The sequence below is a fragment of the Balaenoptera borealis genome (assembly GCF_965194805.1).
Source record: "Balaenoptera borealis genome assembly, chromosome: 11".
NCBI lineage: Eukaryota > Metazoa > Chordata > Mammalia > Artiodactyla > Balaenopteridae > Balaenoptera > Balaenoptera borealis.
This window is the reverse complement of record NC_138868.1, coordinates 133,788-149,763: the sequence shown is the minus strand read 5'-3', so window position 1 is coordinate 149,763 and position 15,976 is coordinate 133,788. Positions and strand designations below refer to the sequence as shown.

Here is a 15,976-nt window from a genome sequence, read left to right as displayed (position 1 = left end):
CAGGATGGCCATGAGGGAGCCCCTCTCCCCCGGGGTCTGTCACACGTGAGCAGGGAGGCGACAGCCCCAAGGAAGTCCTGGAGGAGGGGAGGCTGGCAGACCTACCCCTCTGGATTGGGAAGGACTGACTCCAAGGTGAGGAGGGGCCAGCAGCCAGTAAAGCCCTGGAGTCAGGCAGGGGGCGCTGCCCAGCGACTCAGACCCCTGCTGGGTGGGCTGGGCAGGTGGAAGCTTCCCGGACCAGCAGCGCTCAGGAAGGGGGCCAGGGGCGAGGCCAGGAGAGATGTTCGTCCCCACCAGGAGCACATCTGTCCTGCTCTGCCCTCACTCCCTCAGGACCAAACCCGGGCAGGGCATCTTCAGGAATCCTAACGTCAGACTTCCTCCAGGCCAGACTCCAGGCAAAGCGATAACAGAGACTTCTCTGCTGAGGGCTACTGGGAGAAAGGACCAGAAACACCTCTCACCCTTGCTGCCGGCCCACCTGTGCGGCCCTGCCCAGGGCTCTGACGTCCCAGTTCTGTGTCTTCCCACTGTGTCCTCCCAGCTCTGGTCCCCCCGGTCTTTGTCCTCCCAGATCACACCCTCCCAGGTCTGTGTCCTCCCAGGTCTGTGTCCTCCCAGCTCTGCATCCTCCCAGCTCCCTGGACGCTCTCCGCCCAGCCCAGGTCACCCACCGCAACCAGCACCGCCCACCACAGGTGACCCAGGACACTGTGGCCGCCCACATCGGAACCAGAGCTGGGGTGGCTCCGAGCACGAGGCTGCTCATGACCCAGCAGTCCCTGCCCAGGGCCTTCGAAGGACCCTCAGTTCCCCTGCTTGATGCCTCGGGCCTCCTGTGAATTTTCGGAAGCTCCAGACCACGGGATCTTGGCTGCCTGCACCAGCTGGTCTCCCACCTAGCACGACCCTCACCCCGAATCCGTGAAGAGTGACGGGCTTACACTCAGTGCCACCACCCTTCGTGACCGCTGTCCGCCCGACAGGGGAACGTGGGACGCGCCTAGTCGGCCAGCCGGGGTCGGGGGTGCGGGGGGTTGGGGTCACACATCTGTCCCCCCGCCCCCTGCCTGGCAGAGTGTCCTTCCTGGACTCAGAGAGGCAGGTCCGCCAGCCTCCCCTCCTCCGGGACCCAGCTTCCCTGGGGCCGAGCCTGCCGAGCTCACATGTGGGACCCAAGAGAGAGCGGGCGACCTCGTCTGAGTCACCGTCCTCCAGGGAGGACCCCAACCTACATAGCCCCCGAGGTAGGGCCTTGTGAGGGTTTGGTGTCTATAGTCCTAGGTGCCAGGACGGAAGGAAATCCACCGCGAAGAGTGCTGTGAAATTCAATGAGAGCCGGACAGGACTGGGCCTCAGCCCAGTGAGGGAGCCCAGAAGAGCCTGGATCCCCGAGGGGCCTGCGGGGAAGGGGTCACTGCCCCAGCACCAGCCTCGGGCTGCCGGGACTCCTCCAGCCTCTCCTGGGTGACGCACAGCACACCTGGGATACTGTGCAGGGCGCGGTGGGTCAGCCGGCGGGGTGCGTCCCCCGCGCCCTCTCCCTCTGGGGCTCAGAGACAGGAACACCTGCCTGCCTGGGGCGTCTCTCCCTGCCTTGGGCTGAGGCGGGTCCCCACCTCCCCGTGTGCAGCCCAGGCTCGGGTCCCCAGTGTCTGTGAGACGCTGCCACCCAGCAGGGCGGCCACGTTTGCGTGGGAGGGAGTGGTCTTTCCTCTGGGGGTCTCTGTCGACCGGGGCGGGGTCACCAGCTCTGCTCTGGGCTTCTGCTGTCAGCCCACAGCGGAGCGCTCTGCGCTTCCCCAAGGCCACCGGCGACTCACAGCAGTGTCCCCTCCCCGGGGACATCACAGCACCTTCACAGATGAGTGCACTTTATTGAATTCAGCTGTCGACAGCTCTGTCTCCATAAACTGCTGTATAAAGGGGTGGGGGGAGGGGGCGGGCCCACAGCCCCAGGTGCAGGGCCGGCCGTGGACGGTGGGGGAACTGGGTTGCCTCCGTGTCCAGCGGCTAGTAGCCTCCATTATTCGCCATCTGTAAAGCCATCTGGTAGGCTTTCAGGTAAACAAACACCAGAAGAACGATCGATCCAATAGTCAGAAAGATGCCCAGGACCAGGGCCCAGATGTTCAGGCACTTGGCGGTGGAGGCATAGCTCTGGGCCCCAACGACGTCGCCCACCATCTTCCGGTCCCTAGACTGGGGGAGAAGAGACGGTGAGGGGGACCTGGAGCTGGGCCAGGTGACAGCCAGGTGCTGTGACTCAGGCCCTCCCCTGCTGCTCCCCCAGGGCCCATTCACCCAGATGGGGACCCCCCCCCCCTGCCCGTTCCCTGGAGCCCAAGCAGGACAGTGCCCGGTGGGCCCCCCTCCCCTTCTGGGGCCTCGATCTGCTTCCTCACAGACTCTCAGCCTCTCCAGGAGGCCCCAGGGCTCACCCTCCCTCGGCTCTGGCCCCTTTGCTGGCCACTCACCCCACCAGGGGTCAGTGTCCTTTCAGTACCTTTTTCTTTCCTGGACCAGACTCGAGGTCTGAATCCGAAGTGTGAAGGCTGTAGCTTCTCTCACAAGGCTGGGAAGGAGAACTCCCTGGGGTGGTGGAGACATAGCTCCCATCCCCATGTGCGCCCCTGCAGCTCCGCCGTGAACTCTCATTGGGAATGATCCCCCAAGCCACACACACACACACACACACACACACACACACAGAGCAATACACACGAGGGCTCCCCGCACCCCACGTGCCGGCCAGGCAGCGGGGCCTCTCCAGGCTCACACACACTTCCTTGGAGGGCACCCCAGGCGCCCACCCACCTTCACGGAGCAGGCGAATGCCACGAAGCCCAGGCAGCACCAGTTCATGAAGATCGTGTTGAACAGGGACCAGACGATGTGGTCGGGCACCGAGGCCGCGCTGCGGGTGTTGGTCACCGTGGTGGTCACGGGGGCCTGGCTCTGGGGAGCCCCCAGCACGGCCACCTCGTGCTCCTCCTTGATCATCTCTGGTGCTGGGGGAGCCAAGTGCTGATGGCAGAGGACAAGGATTGACAAGTATGTTTCCTGAGGCAGAGACGGAGCAACTGTGGGCCAGGTGCAGCGACACACTCAGGGGCCCTCCCTTTCTCAGTAGTTTCGATTTCTCTGTTTCCTTATCCTGGCCTTTTGAGAATTGGAGGTGGGCTGGTCCAAGGAAGTGGGACAAAATTCTGCCAGTCAAGTTACACCAGGGTGGGTGGGTGGGAAGAAGGCTGAGGGCCTGGAGGGGGCTTCAGGCCCTGTCTCAGCCACCCCACCTCCCTACTTAGGGGTGTGGTCGGGCCCCGGGACCCTTCCCCAACCTGGGGGTCTCAGGCCCAAGCCTGCTGCAGCCCCGCTGTCCCCACGCAGGGCCCCTCCCAGACCCTCACTCAGCCTCCACACCCCAGCCCCCAGAGCGAGCCCTGGCCCACAGCCCACCCCTCACTGCACCGCCCTCCCCTCGGAAAGGCACTGGCCTTCCCGGCCCTGAGTCCCCGCTCCAGGCTGGTTTGGGTCCTTCCTGGTTGCAGGTCAGCACCCAGCAGCCTGGGTGGCCTGCCCCAAAGGAGCCTCCCATGGTCTCCCAAGGGCTCCCGGGAGCGGGGACACTGGGCCCCGCGTGACCTGAGGAGGCAGCTGTGGTGGGAGACCCCGGGGTCCAGGGCGTCTGGCGGCAGCTGGGAGCCCAGGGCCTGCATATTTGCGAAGCCCCGTCGTTCCTTCCTCCCTCCCGCCCCCCTCTTCTCACAGGACTTGGGGTGCTCCGGGGTGGAGCTGGGTTGTTGGCAGGACGGCTCCTGGGCTGTCGGGCCGGTGCCCGCTTCTCAGGGGCAGGGTCAGCTCAGCTCCGTGGCCAGGACTCCACTCTCTTCAGACCACGGGGCAGGGTGTTCTCCTGGTTGCCTGGGTCCTCACCTGCGGGCTGGAGGCCGTGGGAGCTGATGGCCAGGCCTGTCCTGTCCTGTTAGGAGCAAGGCCTTCTCCCTGGTGGGGCCTGTTGGGTCAAGGCTCCCAGACCAGCCTCCACGTGCCCCCAGTGGCCCCAACACCCGGCAGTCTGGTCTCTAGCCCTGGGCCTCCTCCAGTTTCCGGGTTCTGGCCAATTCTGCCCCCACCCTGGGCCCCTCAGAGGGGCAGCTGCTGCACCTGCCGCCTCTGGGTTCCCCTTGAACAGGTGCCCTGTGTGCCCCAGTCCTCCTGTTCAACCCTCCCTGTAGCGATAGCTCATGCAGTCTGCTTTCCTGCTGGGCCCACACTGAGCCGGCAGCCTGTCCAGATGGCAGGGGCCGACGTGCGCACGCGGGCCATCAGAGGGCTGCCCTGGCTCCTGGTTTGGGGTGAGGTGGGCGCGAGCGGGACGCACGACCCACAGGCCCGAGTGGACTGCTGCCCGCCTCAGGACCTGATGAGCCCGCCGCCCTCGCCGGCATCGGGGCTGATGCTCCCCCCGCGGGCATTCCCACCATAGCAGGTGCCCCTGTTCCTGGCAAGCGAGGGGCAGTAGCTCAGCCTCGGGCAGCCTTTCATCAGGTGGCGGATCAAGTAGACAAAAATGACCTCCAGTGCAGAGGTAACAGTGACATGTAGGGAAATAATTGCCAGGTGATGTGTTTCGGGTAATGACGACTTTGTTTCGGTATACTCTAATTATTTATAAGTCATATGATTTAATTTGTTAATCACCTGAAATTTGCAGAACACAAACGTTGTCATTTTACCCACTGAAAGTGTACAAGTCAGCGGCTTTCAGTACATTCTTGGGGAGACGCTGCAACCACCACCCCTACCCAGTTCCGACAACCCCCACTCTTAGGGGAAGGTCGGCTTCCCTAATCCTGCCCACCGAGTTTCTTCAACCACCAGTCTGCTTTCTCTCTGCATGGATTTCCCTGTTCTGGGTATTTCATATAAATTATGTGCCTTTTGTTTCTGTCTTATTTCACCAAGCATAATGTTTTGAAGGTTCATCCACGTTGTAGCTTGTGTCAGAACTACAGTCCTTTTTATGGCTGATTAATGTGGTACTGTGAGAGTATACCATATTTTGTTTATCTCTTCATCAGTTTATGGACATTGGGCGATTTCCAGTTTTTTGGCAATCATGAATAATGCTTAGAAACATTTGTGTGCAAGTTTTTGTGTAAACACACACTTTTAGTTCTCTGCGGTATGCAGCTAGGTGTGGAACTACTGGCTCGTATCATAATTCAATGTTCACCTTTTAGGGCCCCCAGGCTGGTTTCCATAGCAGGTTTGCATCACTCCATATTCCTGCCAGCTTTGTAGGAGAGTTTTAACCCCTCCTTATCCTCGCGCACAGTTGTTTTCACCTTGAAAACCATTGTACCTATTCCCTTGGTTGTGTTTTATGTGCATTTCCTTGATCACGGTTGACGCTGAGCGCCTCTTGTGTGCACCGGCCAGTCACGTGTCTTTGGAGAATGTCTGCTCAAACCCTTTACCCATTGACTCATTGGCCTGTTGGTCTTGCTGTTGTTGAATTAATATAGTTCTTTATATTCTGAATACTAGTCCCTTGTCAGATATATGAATTGCAAAATTCTCTCCTGTTCTTTAGGTTACCTTTTCACTTTCTTGAGAGTTTCCTTTGAGGCACAAACATTTTTAATTTGGCAAAACTGCAATTTATCTGTGTGGGGTGTTGTTGTTGTTGCTCTTGCTTGTATTGTATTTAAGAAACCATTGCCTGATCCAAGGTCACAAAGATTTACACCTGTTATTTCCTTCTAACAGTTTTGTAGTTTCAGCTTCTATATTAGGTCCTACTGTCCTAATATAGTCGGTCCTACCGACTCAGGTTCTTGAACTCTTTAATCAATAGAAATTGACGAGAGGCCAGATGAGGAATCCAGGCAAGGTGTTATTGGGACTTGTGCTACAGCAGGAGGGAGCGAAAACAAGTAACAGGTGCCCTTGTTCGCTCCCGAGGGGGGCGAGCTGGTCCCTTAAACGGTGTGAGGATGGGGACAGCTCGGTGGGTTGGGCTGGAGGGATGGCTTAGGTAGTCTGCCCGCCCCCTTGGTGGTGCTGTGTGCAGGGATCACGCACAGGGCGCTGCTTTTGCAGTGGCAGTTGGGTTTTCGCCGTTTTTGTATCTTGTTGTCCATAATTTGCCCCAACTGCTCACGCACACAGTTACTTTTAGTCCCCTATCATCTCTTTGTATCTGTTGCTCTAGGAGGGCTTCGTCCAGGTGTAAGCCCTGCAGCAAAGGGTCCCAGGTCCCTGCCTGTCGTTTTGAGTTAATTTTTGTATAATCTGTAAGGTAAGGGTCCAACTTCTTCCCTTTCCACGTGGACATCCAGTTGTCTCTGCACCATTTGTGAAAGGTCTTGGCACCCTTGTTGTGTCACTTGACCACTGAGGCACAGGTTTATTACTGGACTCTAGCTTCCGTTCCATGGTCCACGTGTCTGTCTCATGCCAGGAACACAATGCCTTGATGACGGTAGCTTTGTTGTAAGTTTTGAAATCAGGACGCGTGAGCCCCTAACTTTGTTATTCTTTTTCAAGATTGTTTTGGCCCGATGATTCCATATGGATTTTAGGATCAGCCTGTCCATTTCGGGAAAAAAACAAAAATAAAACAAACAAAAAAAACTGTGGGAGTTTTGATAGTGATTGTATTGAAACTGAAGGTCAGTTTGTGAAGTATTGCCTAAGAGTTCAGGTCTGTGAGCACAGATGTCTTTTCATTTATTTAGGTTTCTTTAATTCCTTTCAGCAATGCTTGTAGTTTTCGGCATACAAGTCTTGCACCTGCTTGGTTAAACTTCTTACTAAGTATTTTTCAAATACTATTATCCTTTTTTGAAATTTTATTTTTATTTATTTATTTTTGGTTGTGTTGGGTCTTCGTTGCTGTGTGTGGGTTTTCTCTAGTTGCGGCGAGCGGGGGCTACTCTTCATTGCGGTACACGGGCTTCTCATTGCGGTGGCTTCTCTTGTTGTGGAGCACGGGCTCTAGGCGCGCGGGCTCAGTAGCTGTGGCTCACGGGCTTAGTTTCTCCGCAGCATGTGGGATCTTCCCCGACCAGGGATCGAACCCTAAAGTACTATTATAAACGGAATTGTTTTCTTAATTATATTATTGGGTTGATCATTGCTAGTGATTATTGTATGTTGATTTTGTCACCTGAAACTTTGGTAATCTCTTTAATAGTTTTTGTGTGTGTGTGGTTTCCATAAGATTTTATAAACACAGAGTCATGTCATCTGCATATAGAGACATTTCCAAGGCACTTCCTTTCCAGTCTGGATCCCACCACCCCCCCTTTCATTTTCTGTCTCATTGCCTTCATTAGAACCTTCAGCATGATGCTGGATTCAAGCAGACAGCTTCATCTTGTTCCTGATCTCAGGGGGAAGCTTTCAGTCTTTCACCTTTAAGTATGATGTGAGCTGTCCCTTTTCCATAGACGTCCTTTATCAGGCTGAGGAAGTGTTTTTTTTTGAATGCTTTTATGATGAAATGTTGTTGGATTTTTGTCAGATGGTTTGTCTGCAGCAACTGTGATAATCACATGATGTTTTTTCTTCATTCTACTAATACCGTGTATTAATTACTTTGACTTAATTAATTGACTTTTATTCTTAAACTATGCTTGCATTTCTGGGATAAATCACTCTTGGTCATGAAATCCAGCAGGACCCTGCAGGGCCCTCCCAGGTACAAAGGCCCTTCCATGTCCCCTGTTTCTTGTTTGTAAAAAAAAAAAGGCTTTAGTCTCCTAGGGCCCCCACCCCCCCGAGTCACAAAAGCCTGGTTCAAGAATTAATGATTGAAAAGATGTTAATATGTAGTGACAAAAATAGCAGTTGGGCCGGGAGAACTGGTAATTTAAACAGTGAATCAGCCATATATCAGTTACAGTATCTTTAGTTCCACCTGAAGGACATAGATAACAGTGTCTGATGCACATTGCTTAGTTGTTTTGCAGATACAAAAACTGCCACCAGAGGGAAAAAGCTGACTGAATGATGACCAGACTGTAGGCATGACGTAAGCTGCTCCATCTGGCACAGTTCCAAAAACTGGCCTCGGGAAAATGGGAGCAAACCGACCCTGGAGCTGAAGATTAACTTCACTTAAAATAATCAAGACGATGCTGACCAGGCCACCGCACGACCAGTTTCAGGACGCCTGTCAGAGCCAACTCTGCTGAGCAGCACAGAGCCCCCACCTGCACGCCCTGGAGCTTAACTTTAAAACCCTTGCCCCTGATCAGCAGCTCGGAGATGGTTTGGGGAGACACTAGTCTGACATCTCGCCAGGTTGCTGGCTTCCTGAATAAAGCATCTTTTTTTTCCCACCAACACTTGTCTCTTGAACGTTGACTTCTGAACGATGAGTAGCCCAACCTGAGTTCGGTTTTGGCCCCAGCCGGTAATAGTCATGGTATATAGCGTGCTGCTGGATTCAGTTTGCTAGAATGTACTGAGGATTCTTCAACTATATTCATACGGGATAATCGTCCGTGCTTATCTTTGCTGGTAGTGTCTCTGTCTGACTCTGGTGTCTGGATGATACTGACCTCACAGAATGAGTTAAGAGGTGCTCCCTCCTCCTCAGACTCTCGGGAGCATTTGAGAAAGATTACCGGCTGCTGTCTGCAAGGCTGCCGCCGAGCTTGGACGTGAGGGATGGAACCAAGGTATTTAAAGTGCCGCAAAGCTCTGTACTGAAATTCCACTATTTTCTTCTTGACTAAGCACCCCTCTGATTTCTGCAAGCTTTTTACTACTTTCCAGAGTCTGAAAATGTTGCTTCTGATAATTTTTGCAAGTTTTTTCCCTGCTCTTGTGGAGGGATGGGCTTCTGGAATTCCCTACCCCACCATTTTCTGTGTAGTTCCTCACAACTGGAAGACAAATTCCTGGTACTCGAAAGGCCAACCCTCGCACATTGATAGGAGCCGGCTGCAGCTCTGGAATGTTCTACATCATGGTAAGTGTGTGAGCTACATGGGTGCATCCAGCTTTCAAAACTGAACAGCTAAAATTTGCATGTATCAGTGAAGATAAATGCCAGCTAAAAAGTGTAAAAACAATAAAAAGAGGGTAAAGCATGACAAAATGACAAAAGAATGACAGACAACAAAATGGCAGAGCGTTGTTAACTGTGTGAGGGCACAGGGAGGCCTGGCCCAAGTCCAGCTCTCAGTGGGGCCCCTGGGCAATGGGTGCCCGGCCCCGCCCAGCAGGCATTACCTGCCCGGGAGTGGAACGGGGATGGAAGGGAGTGGTGCTCGGCATGTCCACACACGGGGTCAGTGGCTTCTGCCTAAGAGCCACGGTCGTGGGGCTGGCTGGTGGGGACTCTGGAATTGCTCCCCAGCGCCCAGCCCAGCAGGGAGGAAAATCAAAACCGATATCCCATCCTGGGAGAGCCACCTCAAAGCCTAAAGGGTGCAGGGGTGCCACCCCCACCAAACCTCCATTTCGTTCACCTGTCTGGCCCCAGACCCAGAGGGACCTGGCGGGGACTCTGGGCTGCGGCAGTCCAAGCCGTGGGAGTCCAAGTGCAGCTGCTGTGCCAGACGTACGTCAGCGGGGCCCGGGGCTGGGGGGTGTGGAGAGTGATCTGGGGAAGGTGGTCTTTCCTATCTTGTGTTTAAAGATGGACACGGCCACTCGGCGACCTCATGGCAGAACTGCCCACCATAAGAGGGTTGTGTCAGACCCACCGAGACAGAGGTTTGGGTGGAGCCAGCAGCAACGCATTCCGGCATGGACGTGGAACGTCCGTGGCTCCCCCTGACTCTGGGCCTGACTGGGGGACATTTTTGGGCCAATGGAAAATCAACATCAACAAATGCGAAGCTAGCAGTGTCTTGAAATGTGTTTGCACACTGCGCGCTGGCTGCAGGAAGAAGCTCCAGCCCTGGGGTGAAGCCCAGACGCGGACCCACCGCCCTGAGCCGGGAGTAAGCCCCTGTGTCCCGGCCCAGTGCTGCCCAGGTGTCTGTAGGGGAAATTATTGCACCACAGCAAGCTAAAACCACGGTTAAAAATGGAGAATAAAATGCAGCAGTAGATTAAAACGTGAAAAGTGAGAACACAGGGCTTCCCTGGTGGCGCAGTGGTTAAGAATCCGCCTGCCAATGCGGGGGACACGGGTTCGAGCCCTGGTCCGGGAAGATCCCACATGTTGCGGAGCAACTAAGCCCGTGCGCCACAGCTACTGAGACTGCGCTCTAGAGCCCGCAAGCCACAACTACTGAAGCCCGCGCGCCTAGAGCTTGTGCTCCGCAACAAAAGAAGCCACCACAATGAGAAGCCCGCACATGGCAAGGAAGAGTAGCTCCCGATCACCACAACTACAGAAAGCCCGTGAGCAGCAATGAAGACCCAACACAGAGAAATCCAGAGAACAAGGACGGGGATCTTGCTTTTATGGGCAAAAGGGAGAGCTGGGCGGGGCTGTGATAACCAGAGCCCATTGGAGGAGCCGGGGGTCCGGAGTAAGGAGGCTTCCCGTGGGCTGGGCCGCTGCAGTCTCTGATTGGCTGGGCTGCCGTGGGAGGAGAGACGTTTCCTTCCTCCTGCCGGATGGTCAGTAGAGATGCCTTCCTGTGGGGGGCGTGCAGGGGGACGTCTCTTCCTGTTTGGAGTAGTTGACATGTATTGAGGGCGTGAGAGCGTCCTCTGCGAGGCCTGTCCTGACTCCAACTTTAGCTCAGTTTCCTTAATTAATTCCACACCCCATTCCTTGCTTCAATTTAACCCAACCCTGGGTTGGAAAAACAAGATATATACTGTAAGATACACTGAGGGGCAACCAATGTAAATCGGGCTTTTTATCAGCTTTTTGACACACCCGTACCTTGAGTTAGTCTTGATTGAATGGTGCCAACAACGCCTTTATACCGACCCGTGGGTCTACAGGTGCTACAGCTCACGAGTGCACCCCAGCTGCTCCTTCACATGTGGACGTTTTGGCAGCAGTGTCTGTGCTTGGGCAAGTCTTTGATTTGACAGCTGGAGGGTAAAAGGGCAGTGTGCTCTCGCTGTATTTGCCATTCCGTTTTCTCTACAGAACAGATCAAAAGCCTCTTGTTGGTCACCCCATCAAGCTTCCATAGCACCTTAATCAGAAACTTCTAGTAGGCACCCATGGCTCCAGGTTTGCCTCCATAGGGAGAGCTTTTTTCCCCCTGGGTCAATGAAAACATGATTAGAAGCCTGTGCCCAACACCTGGAGTTCTGGCTGCTTCCACAGCAAAATAGTACCAGCTGTGGGGGAGCAAAATCTGCCATCTCAAAATGTGTCTCTTCGGCATAAGGATTAATTTAGGCTGACTATTTGTAAAAAACAAACAAACAAACAAAAAAACAACAGAAGACTCAGGAAGTTTTTATTGTTACCCTTCATAACTGCCTAAAATAATTTAGATAAAAACTTGTTAGAGACCAGAGTCCACTCTGTGTCCCAAAGTTCCTGCTGGCCCAACAAACATTCATTTACCAAACATTTGCTTTTCTATCTTCAGGTCAACTGCCTTCCTCCCGTTTCAAGTCCCAAACCCCTACCTCAACATCTCCCCTTGTCTTTAGCTGAAGATGGTATTTAAGGCGAGGGTTTTGGCCTTTTTGGTGGTGATTCAGTTCTCCCGGGTCTCTCCACGTATACATGTTATTAAACTTTTGTGTGATTTTTCTCCTGTTAATGTCTCATGTCAGCTTAATTCTTAGACCAGCCAGAAGAACCTAAAAGAGTAGAGGGAAAGTTCTTCCCCCCAGCAGTCCCAGCCAATGTGAACCGTTGCAACTCAGACCATGGGAACCATCACCACCCTATTCGCCACTTTTCTCCAGTGGACGTTTCCTTCAAAGCAGTCCCTCCGACAGGCCTCCATTTTCTCTATGAGGTAACATTCCCCTCCTTGTTTCCCAAATATGTTTATAGTTTCTGCTGTAGCTTACTTGTCCTGAATTACAATTATCCGCTATTCCTAAATAAATCCATTTTGCTGGTAAAATAACCGGCTCTTTTCAGGCAGTCTGAAGAGAGCGGAGTCCTGGCCACGGAGCTGAGCTGACCCTGCCCCTGAGAAGCGGGCACCGGCCCGACAGCCCAGGAGCCGTCCTGCCAACAACCCAGCTCCACCCCGGAGCACCCCAAGTCCTGTGAGAAGAGGGGGGCGGGAGGGAGGAAGGAACGACGGGGCTTCGCAAATATGCAGGCCCTGGGCTCCCAGCTGCCGCCAGACGCCCTGGACCCCGGGGTCTCCCACCACAGCTGCCTCCTCAGGTCACGTGGGGCCCAGTGTCCCCGCTCCCGGGAGCCCTTGGGAGACCATGGGAGGCTCCTTTGGGGCAGGCCACCCAGGCTGCTGGGTGCTGACCTGCAACCAGGAAGGACCCAAACCAGCCTGGAGCGGGGACTCAGGGCCGGGAAGGCCAGTGCCTTTCCGAGGGGAGGGGGGTGCAGTGAGGGGTGGGCTGTGGGCCAGGGCTCGCTCTGGGGGCTGGGGTGTGGAGGCTGAGTGAGGGTCTGGGAGGGGCCCTGCGTGGGGACAGCGGGGCTGCAGCAGGCTTGGGCCTGAGACCCCCAGGCTGGGGAAGGGTCCCGGGGCCCGACCACACCCCTAAGTAGGGAGGTGGGGTGGCCGAGACAGGGCCTGGCTCGGGTGTGAAGGGAAGCACAATTCATTACTCCAAATGTGCCTCTTTGCCATATTGATTATTTTAAGCTGGTTATTTTTAAGCAGTAGGACACTGGGAGGAGCTCTGAAGCTGAGTAGAAGCCAGCCTTTTGAGAGACATTTACATGTACAAGGGAAACCTCCGTGTAAGGGTGTCTCCTCTTGTATGGGGATGAGGGGGACGACCACATTTCTAGCAACTCTTGTGGATGGAGAAGCTCTGCAGGAAACCTTACCCTTACTTGTGTGTTTTTCCTTGTCGCCTCCCGGAGGGGCCTCTCTTCCCCACCCCCAACCCCTTCGGTCTTAGCTGGAGGCGGCATTTAAGGTGGTGGCTTCACCATTTCGGGGAGTCACTCAGTTTCCCTGGGTCTCTCCCATGTACACAGGAGGTATGCGTGTTATTAAACTTTTATTTGTTTTTCTCCTGTTAAACTGTCTTTTTATTACAGTGGAGTCTCAACCAAGAACCTGGGAGGGTAGAAGGAAAGTCTTCTGCCCCTTCCAGCCTCTGGGACGGGAAGCTCCCTCCAAGCCCTCAGCCTTCCTCCCACTCACGCCGGTGTAACCTGACACTCAGTGGTTCTCATCCCGCCTCCTAGGACCAGCCCATCCCCAATTCCCCAATTTACAGGAAAAGGAAACTTCAGTGAAATCGAAACTGCTGGGGAAAGGGAGGGCCCCTGAGAGAGTCCAGGCACCTGGACCACAGCTGCCTCATCCCCACCATGAGCCGCACATCCCAACCCTTCTTCAACGGTGCCCACAGCGGGGTCCTCCCAAGCTATGAGATGATCAAGGAGGAGCACGAGGTGGCCGTGCTGGGGGCTCCCCAGAGCCAGGCCCCCGTGACCACCATGGTGACCAACACCCGCAGCGCGGCCTCGGTGCCCGACCACATCGTCTGGTCCCTGTTCAACACGATCTTCATGAACTGGTGCTGCCTGGGCTTCGTGGCATTCGCCTGCTCCGTGAAGGTGGGTGGGCGCCTGGGGTGCCCTCCAAGGAAGTGTGTGTGAGCCTGGAGAGGCCCCGCTGCCTGGCCGGCACGTGGGGTGCGGGGAGCCCTCGTGTGTATTGCTCTGTGTGTGTGTGTGTGTGTGTGTGTGTGTGTGTGGCTTGGGGGATCATTCCCAATGAGAGTTCACGGCGGAGCTGCAGGGGCGCACATGGGGATGGGAGCTATGTCTCCACCACCCCAGGGAGTTCTCCTTCCCAGCCTTGTGAGAGAAGCTACAGCCTTCACACTTCGGATTCAGACCTCGAGTCTGGTCCAGAAAAGAAAAAGGTACTGAAAGGACACTGACCCCTGGTGGGGTGAGTGGCCAGCAAAGGGGCCAGAGCCGAGGGAGGGTGAGCCCTGGGGCCTCCTGGAGAGGCTGAGAGTCTGTGAGGAAGCAGATCGAGGCCCCAGAAGGGGAGGGGGGCCCACCGGGCACTGTCCTGCTTGGGCTCCAGGGAACGGGCAGGGGGGGGGGTCCCCATCTGGGTGAATGGGCCCTGGGGGAGCAGCAGGGGAGGGCCTGAGTCACAGCACCTGGCTGTCACCTGGCCCAGCTCCAGGTCCCCCTCACCGTCTCTTCTCCCCCAGTCTAGGGACCGGAAGATGGTGGGCGACGTCGTTGGGGCCCAGAGCTATGCCTCCACCGCCAAGTGCCTGAACATCTGGGCCCTGGTCCTGGGCATCTTTCTGACTATTGGATCGATCGTTCTTCTGGTGTTTGTTTACCTGAAAGCCTACCAGATGGCTTTACAGATGGCGAATAATGGAGGCTACTAGCCGCTGGACACGGAGGCAACCCAGTTCCCCCACCGTCCACGGCCGGCCCTGCACCTGGGGCTGTGGGCCCGCCCCCTCCCCCCACCCCTTTATACAGCAGTTTATGGAGACAGAGCTGTCGACAGCTGAATTCAATAAAGTGCACTCATCTGTGAAGGTGCTGTGATGTCCCCGGGGAGGGGACACTGCTGTGAGTCGCCGGTGGCCTCGGGGAAGCGCAGAGCGCTCCGCTGTGGGCTGACAGCAGAAGCCCAGAGCAGAGCTGGTGACCCCGCCCCGGTCGACAGAGACCCCCAGAGGAAAGACCACTCCCTCCCACGCAAACGTGGCCGCCCTGCTGGGTGGCAGCGTCTCACAGACACTGGGGACCCGAGCCTGGGCTGCACACGGGGAGGTGGGGACCCGCCTCAGCCCAAGGCAGGGAGAGACGCCCCAGGCAGGCAGGTGTTCCTGTCTCTGAGCCCCAGAGGGAGAGGGCGCGGGGGACGCACCCCGCCGGCTGACCCACCGCGCCCTGCACAGTATCCCAGGTGTGCTGTGCGTCACCCAGGAGAGGCTGGAGGAGTCCCGGCAGCCCGAGGCTGGTGCTGGGGCAGTGACCCCTTCCCCGCAGGCCCCTCGGGGATCCAGGCTCTTCTGGGCTCCCTCACTGGGCTGAGGCCCAGTCCTGTCCGGCTCTCATTGAATTTCACAGCACTCTTCGCGGTGGATTTCCTTCCGTCCTGGCACCTAGGACTATAGACACCAAACCCTCACAAGGCCCTACCTCGGGGGCTATGTAGGTTGGGGTCCTCCCTGGAGGACGGTGACTCAGACGAGGTCGCCCGCTCTCTCTTGGGTCCCACATGTGAGCTCGGCAGGCTCGGCCCCAGGGAAGCTGGGTCCCGGAGGAGGGGAGGCTGGCGGACCTGCCTCTCTGAGTCCAGGAAGGACACTCTGCCAGGCAGGGGGCGGGGGGACAGATGTGTGACCCCAACCCCCCGCACCCCCGACCCCGGCTGGCCGACTAGGCGCGTCCCACGTTCCCCTGTCGGGCGGACAGCGGTCACGAAGGGTGGTGGCACTGAGTGTAAGCCCGTCACTCTTCACGGATTCGGGGTGAGGGTCGTGCTAGGTGGGAGACCAGCTGGTGCAGGCAGCCAAGATCCCGTGGTCTGGAGCTTCCGAAAATTCACAGGAGGCCCGAGGCATCAAGCAGGGGAACTGAGGGTCCTTCGAAGGCCCTGGGCAGGGACTGCTGGGTCATGAGCAGCCTCGTGCTCGGAGCCACCCCAGCTCTGGTTCCGATGTGGGCGGCCACAGTGTCCTGGGTCACCTGTGGTGGGCGGTGCTGGTTGCGGTGGGTGACCTGGGCTGGGCGGAGAGCGTCCAGGGAGCTGGGAGGATGCAGAGCTGGGAGGACACAGACCTGGGAGGACACAGACCTGGGAGGGTGTGATCTGGGAGGACAAAGACCGGGGGGACCAGAGCTGGGAGGACACAGTGGGAAGACACAGAACTGGGA

General features: G+C 56.3%; 2 protein-coding genes across 2 annotated transcripts; one reads left to right on the top strand and one right to left on the bottom strand.

Moving 5' to 3' along the window:
• Positions 1-1,860: 1,860 nt before the first annotated feature.
• On the bottom strand, positions 1,861-3,115 carry LOC309606040 (interferon-induced transmembrane protein 1-like). Its single transcript, XM_082342546.1, has 2 exons — positions 2,821-3,115; positions 1,861-2,205 (listed from the first exon to the last, which is right to left on the bottom strand). The coding sequence occupies exons 1-2, from the start codon at positions 3,004-3,006 to the stop codon at positions 2,017-2,019; spliced, it is 375 nt and encodes a 124-aa protein (XP_082198672.1). The 5' UTR covers positions 3,007-3,115; the 3' UTR covers positions 1,861-2,016.
• A 10,207-nt stretch (positions 3,116-13,322) lies between these two features.
• Positions 13,323-14,628, top strand: LOC309606039 (interferon-induced transmembrane protein 3-like). The gene is made up of 2 exons (XM_082342545.1): positions 13,323-13,669; positions 14,284-14,628. The coding sequence occupies exons 1-2, from the start codon at positions 13,421-13,423 to the stop codon at positions 14,470-14,472; spliced, it is 438 nt and encodes a 145-aa protein (XP_082198671.1). The 5' UTR covers positions 13,323-13,420; the 3' UTR covers positions 14,473-14,628.
• The last annotated feature ends 1,348 nt before the right edge of the window (positions 14,629-15,976 follow it).

What these genes read in the sequence shown, in the direction of transcription:
- LOC309606040 (XM_082342546.1), bottom strand. Translation starts at nt 3,006, where the DNA reads ATGATCAAGGAGGAGCACGAGGTGGCCGTGCTGGGGGCTCCCCAGAGC. An exon ending in CATTCGCCTGCTCCGTGAAG is followed by an intron (nt 2,206 to 2,820) that starts GTGGGTGGGCGC and finishes CTTCTCCCCCAG; the next exon opens with TCTAGGGACCGGAAGATGGT.
- LOC309606039 (XM_082342545.1), top strand. Translation starts at nt 13,421, where the DNA reads ATGAGCCGCACATCCCAACCCTTCTTCAACGGTGCCCACAGCGGGGTC. An exon ending in CATTCGCCTGCTCCGTGAAG is followed by an intron (nt 13,670 to 14,283) that starts GTGGGTGGGCGC and finishes CTTCTCCCCCAG; the next exon opens with TCTAGGGACCGGAAGATGGT.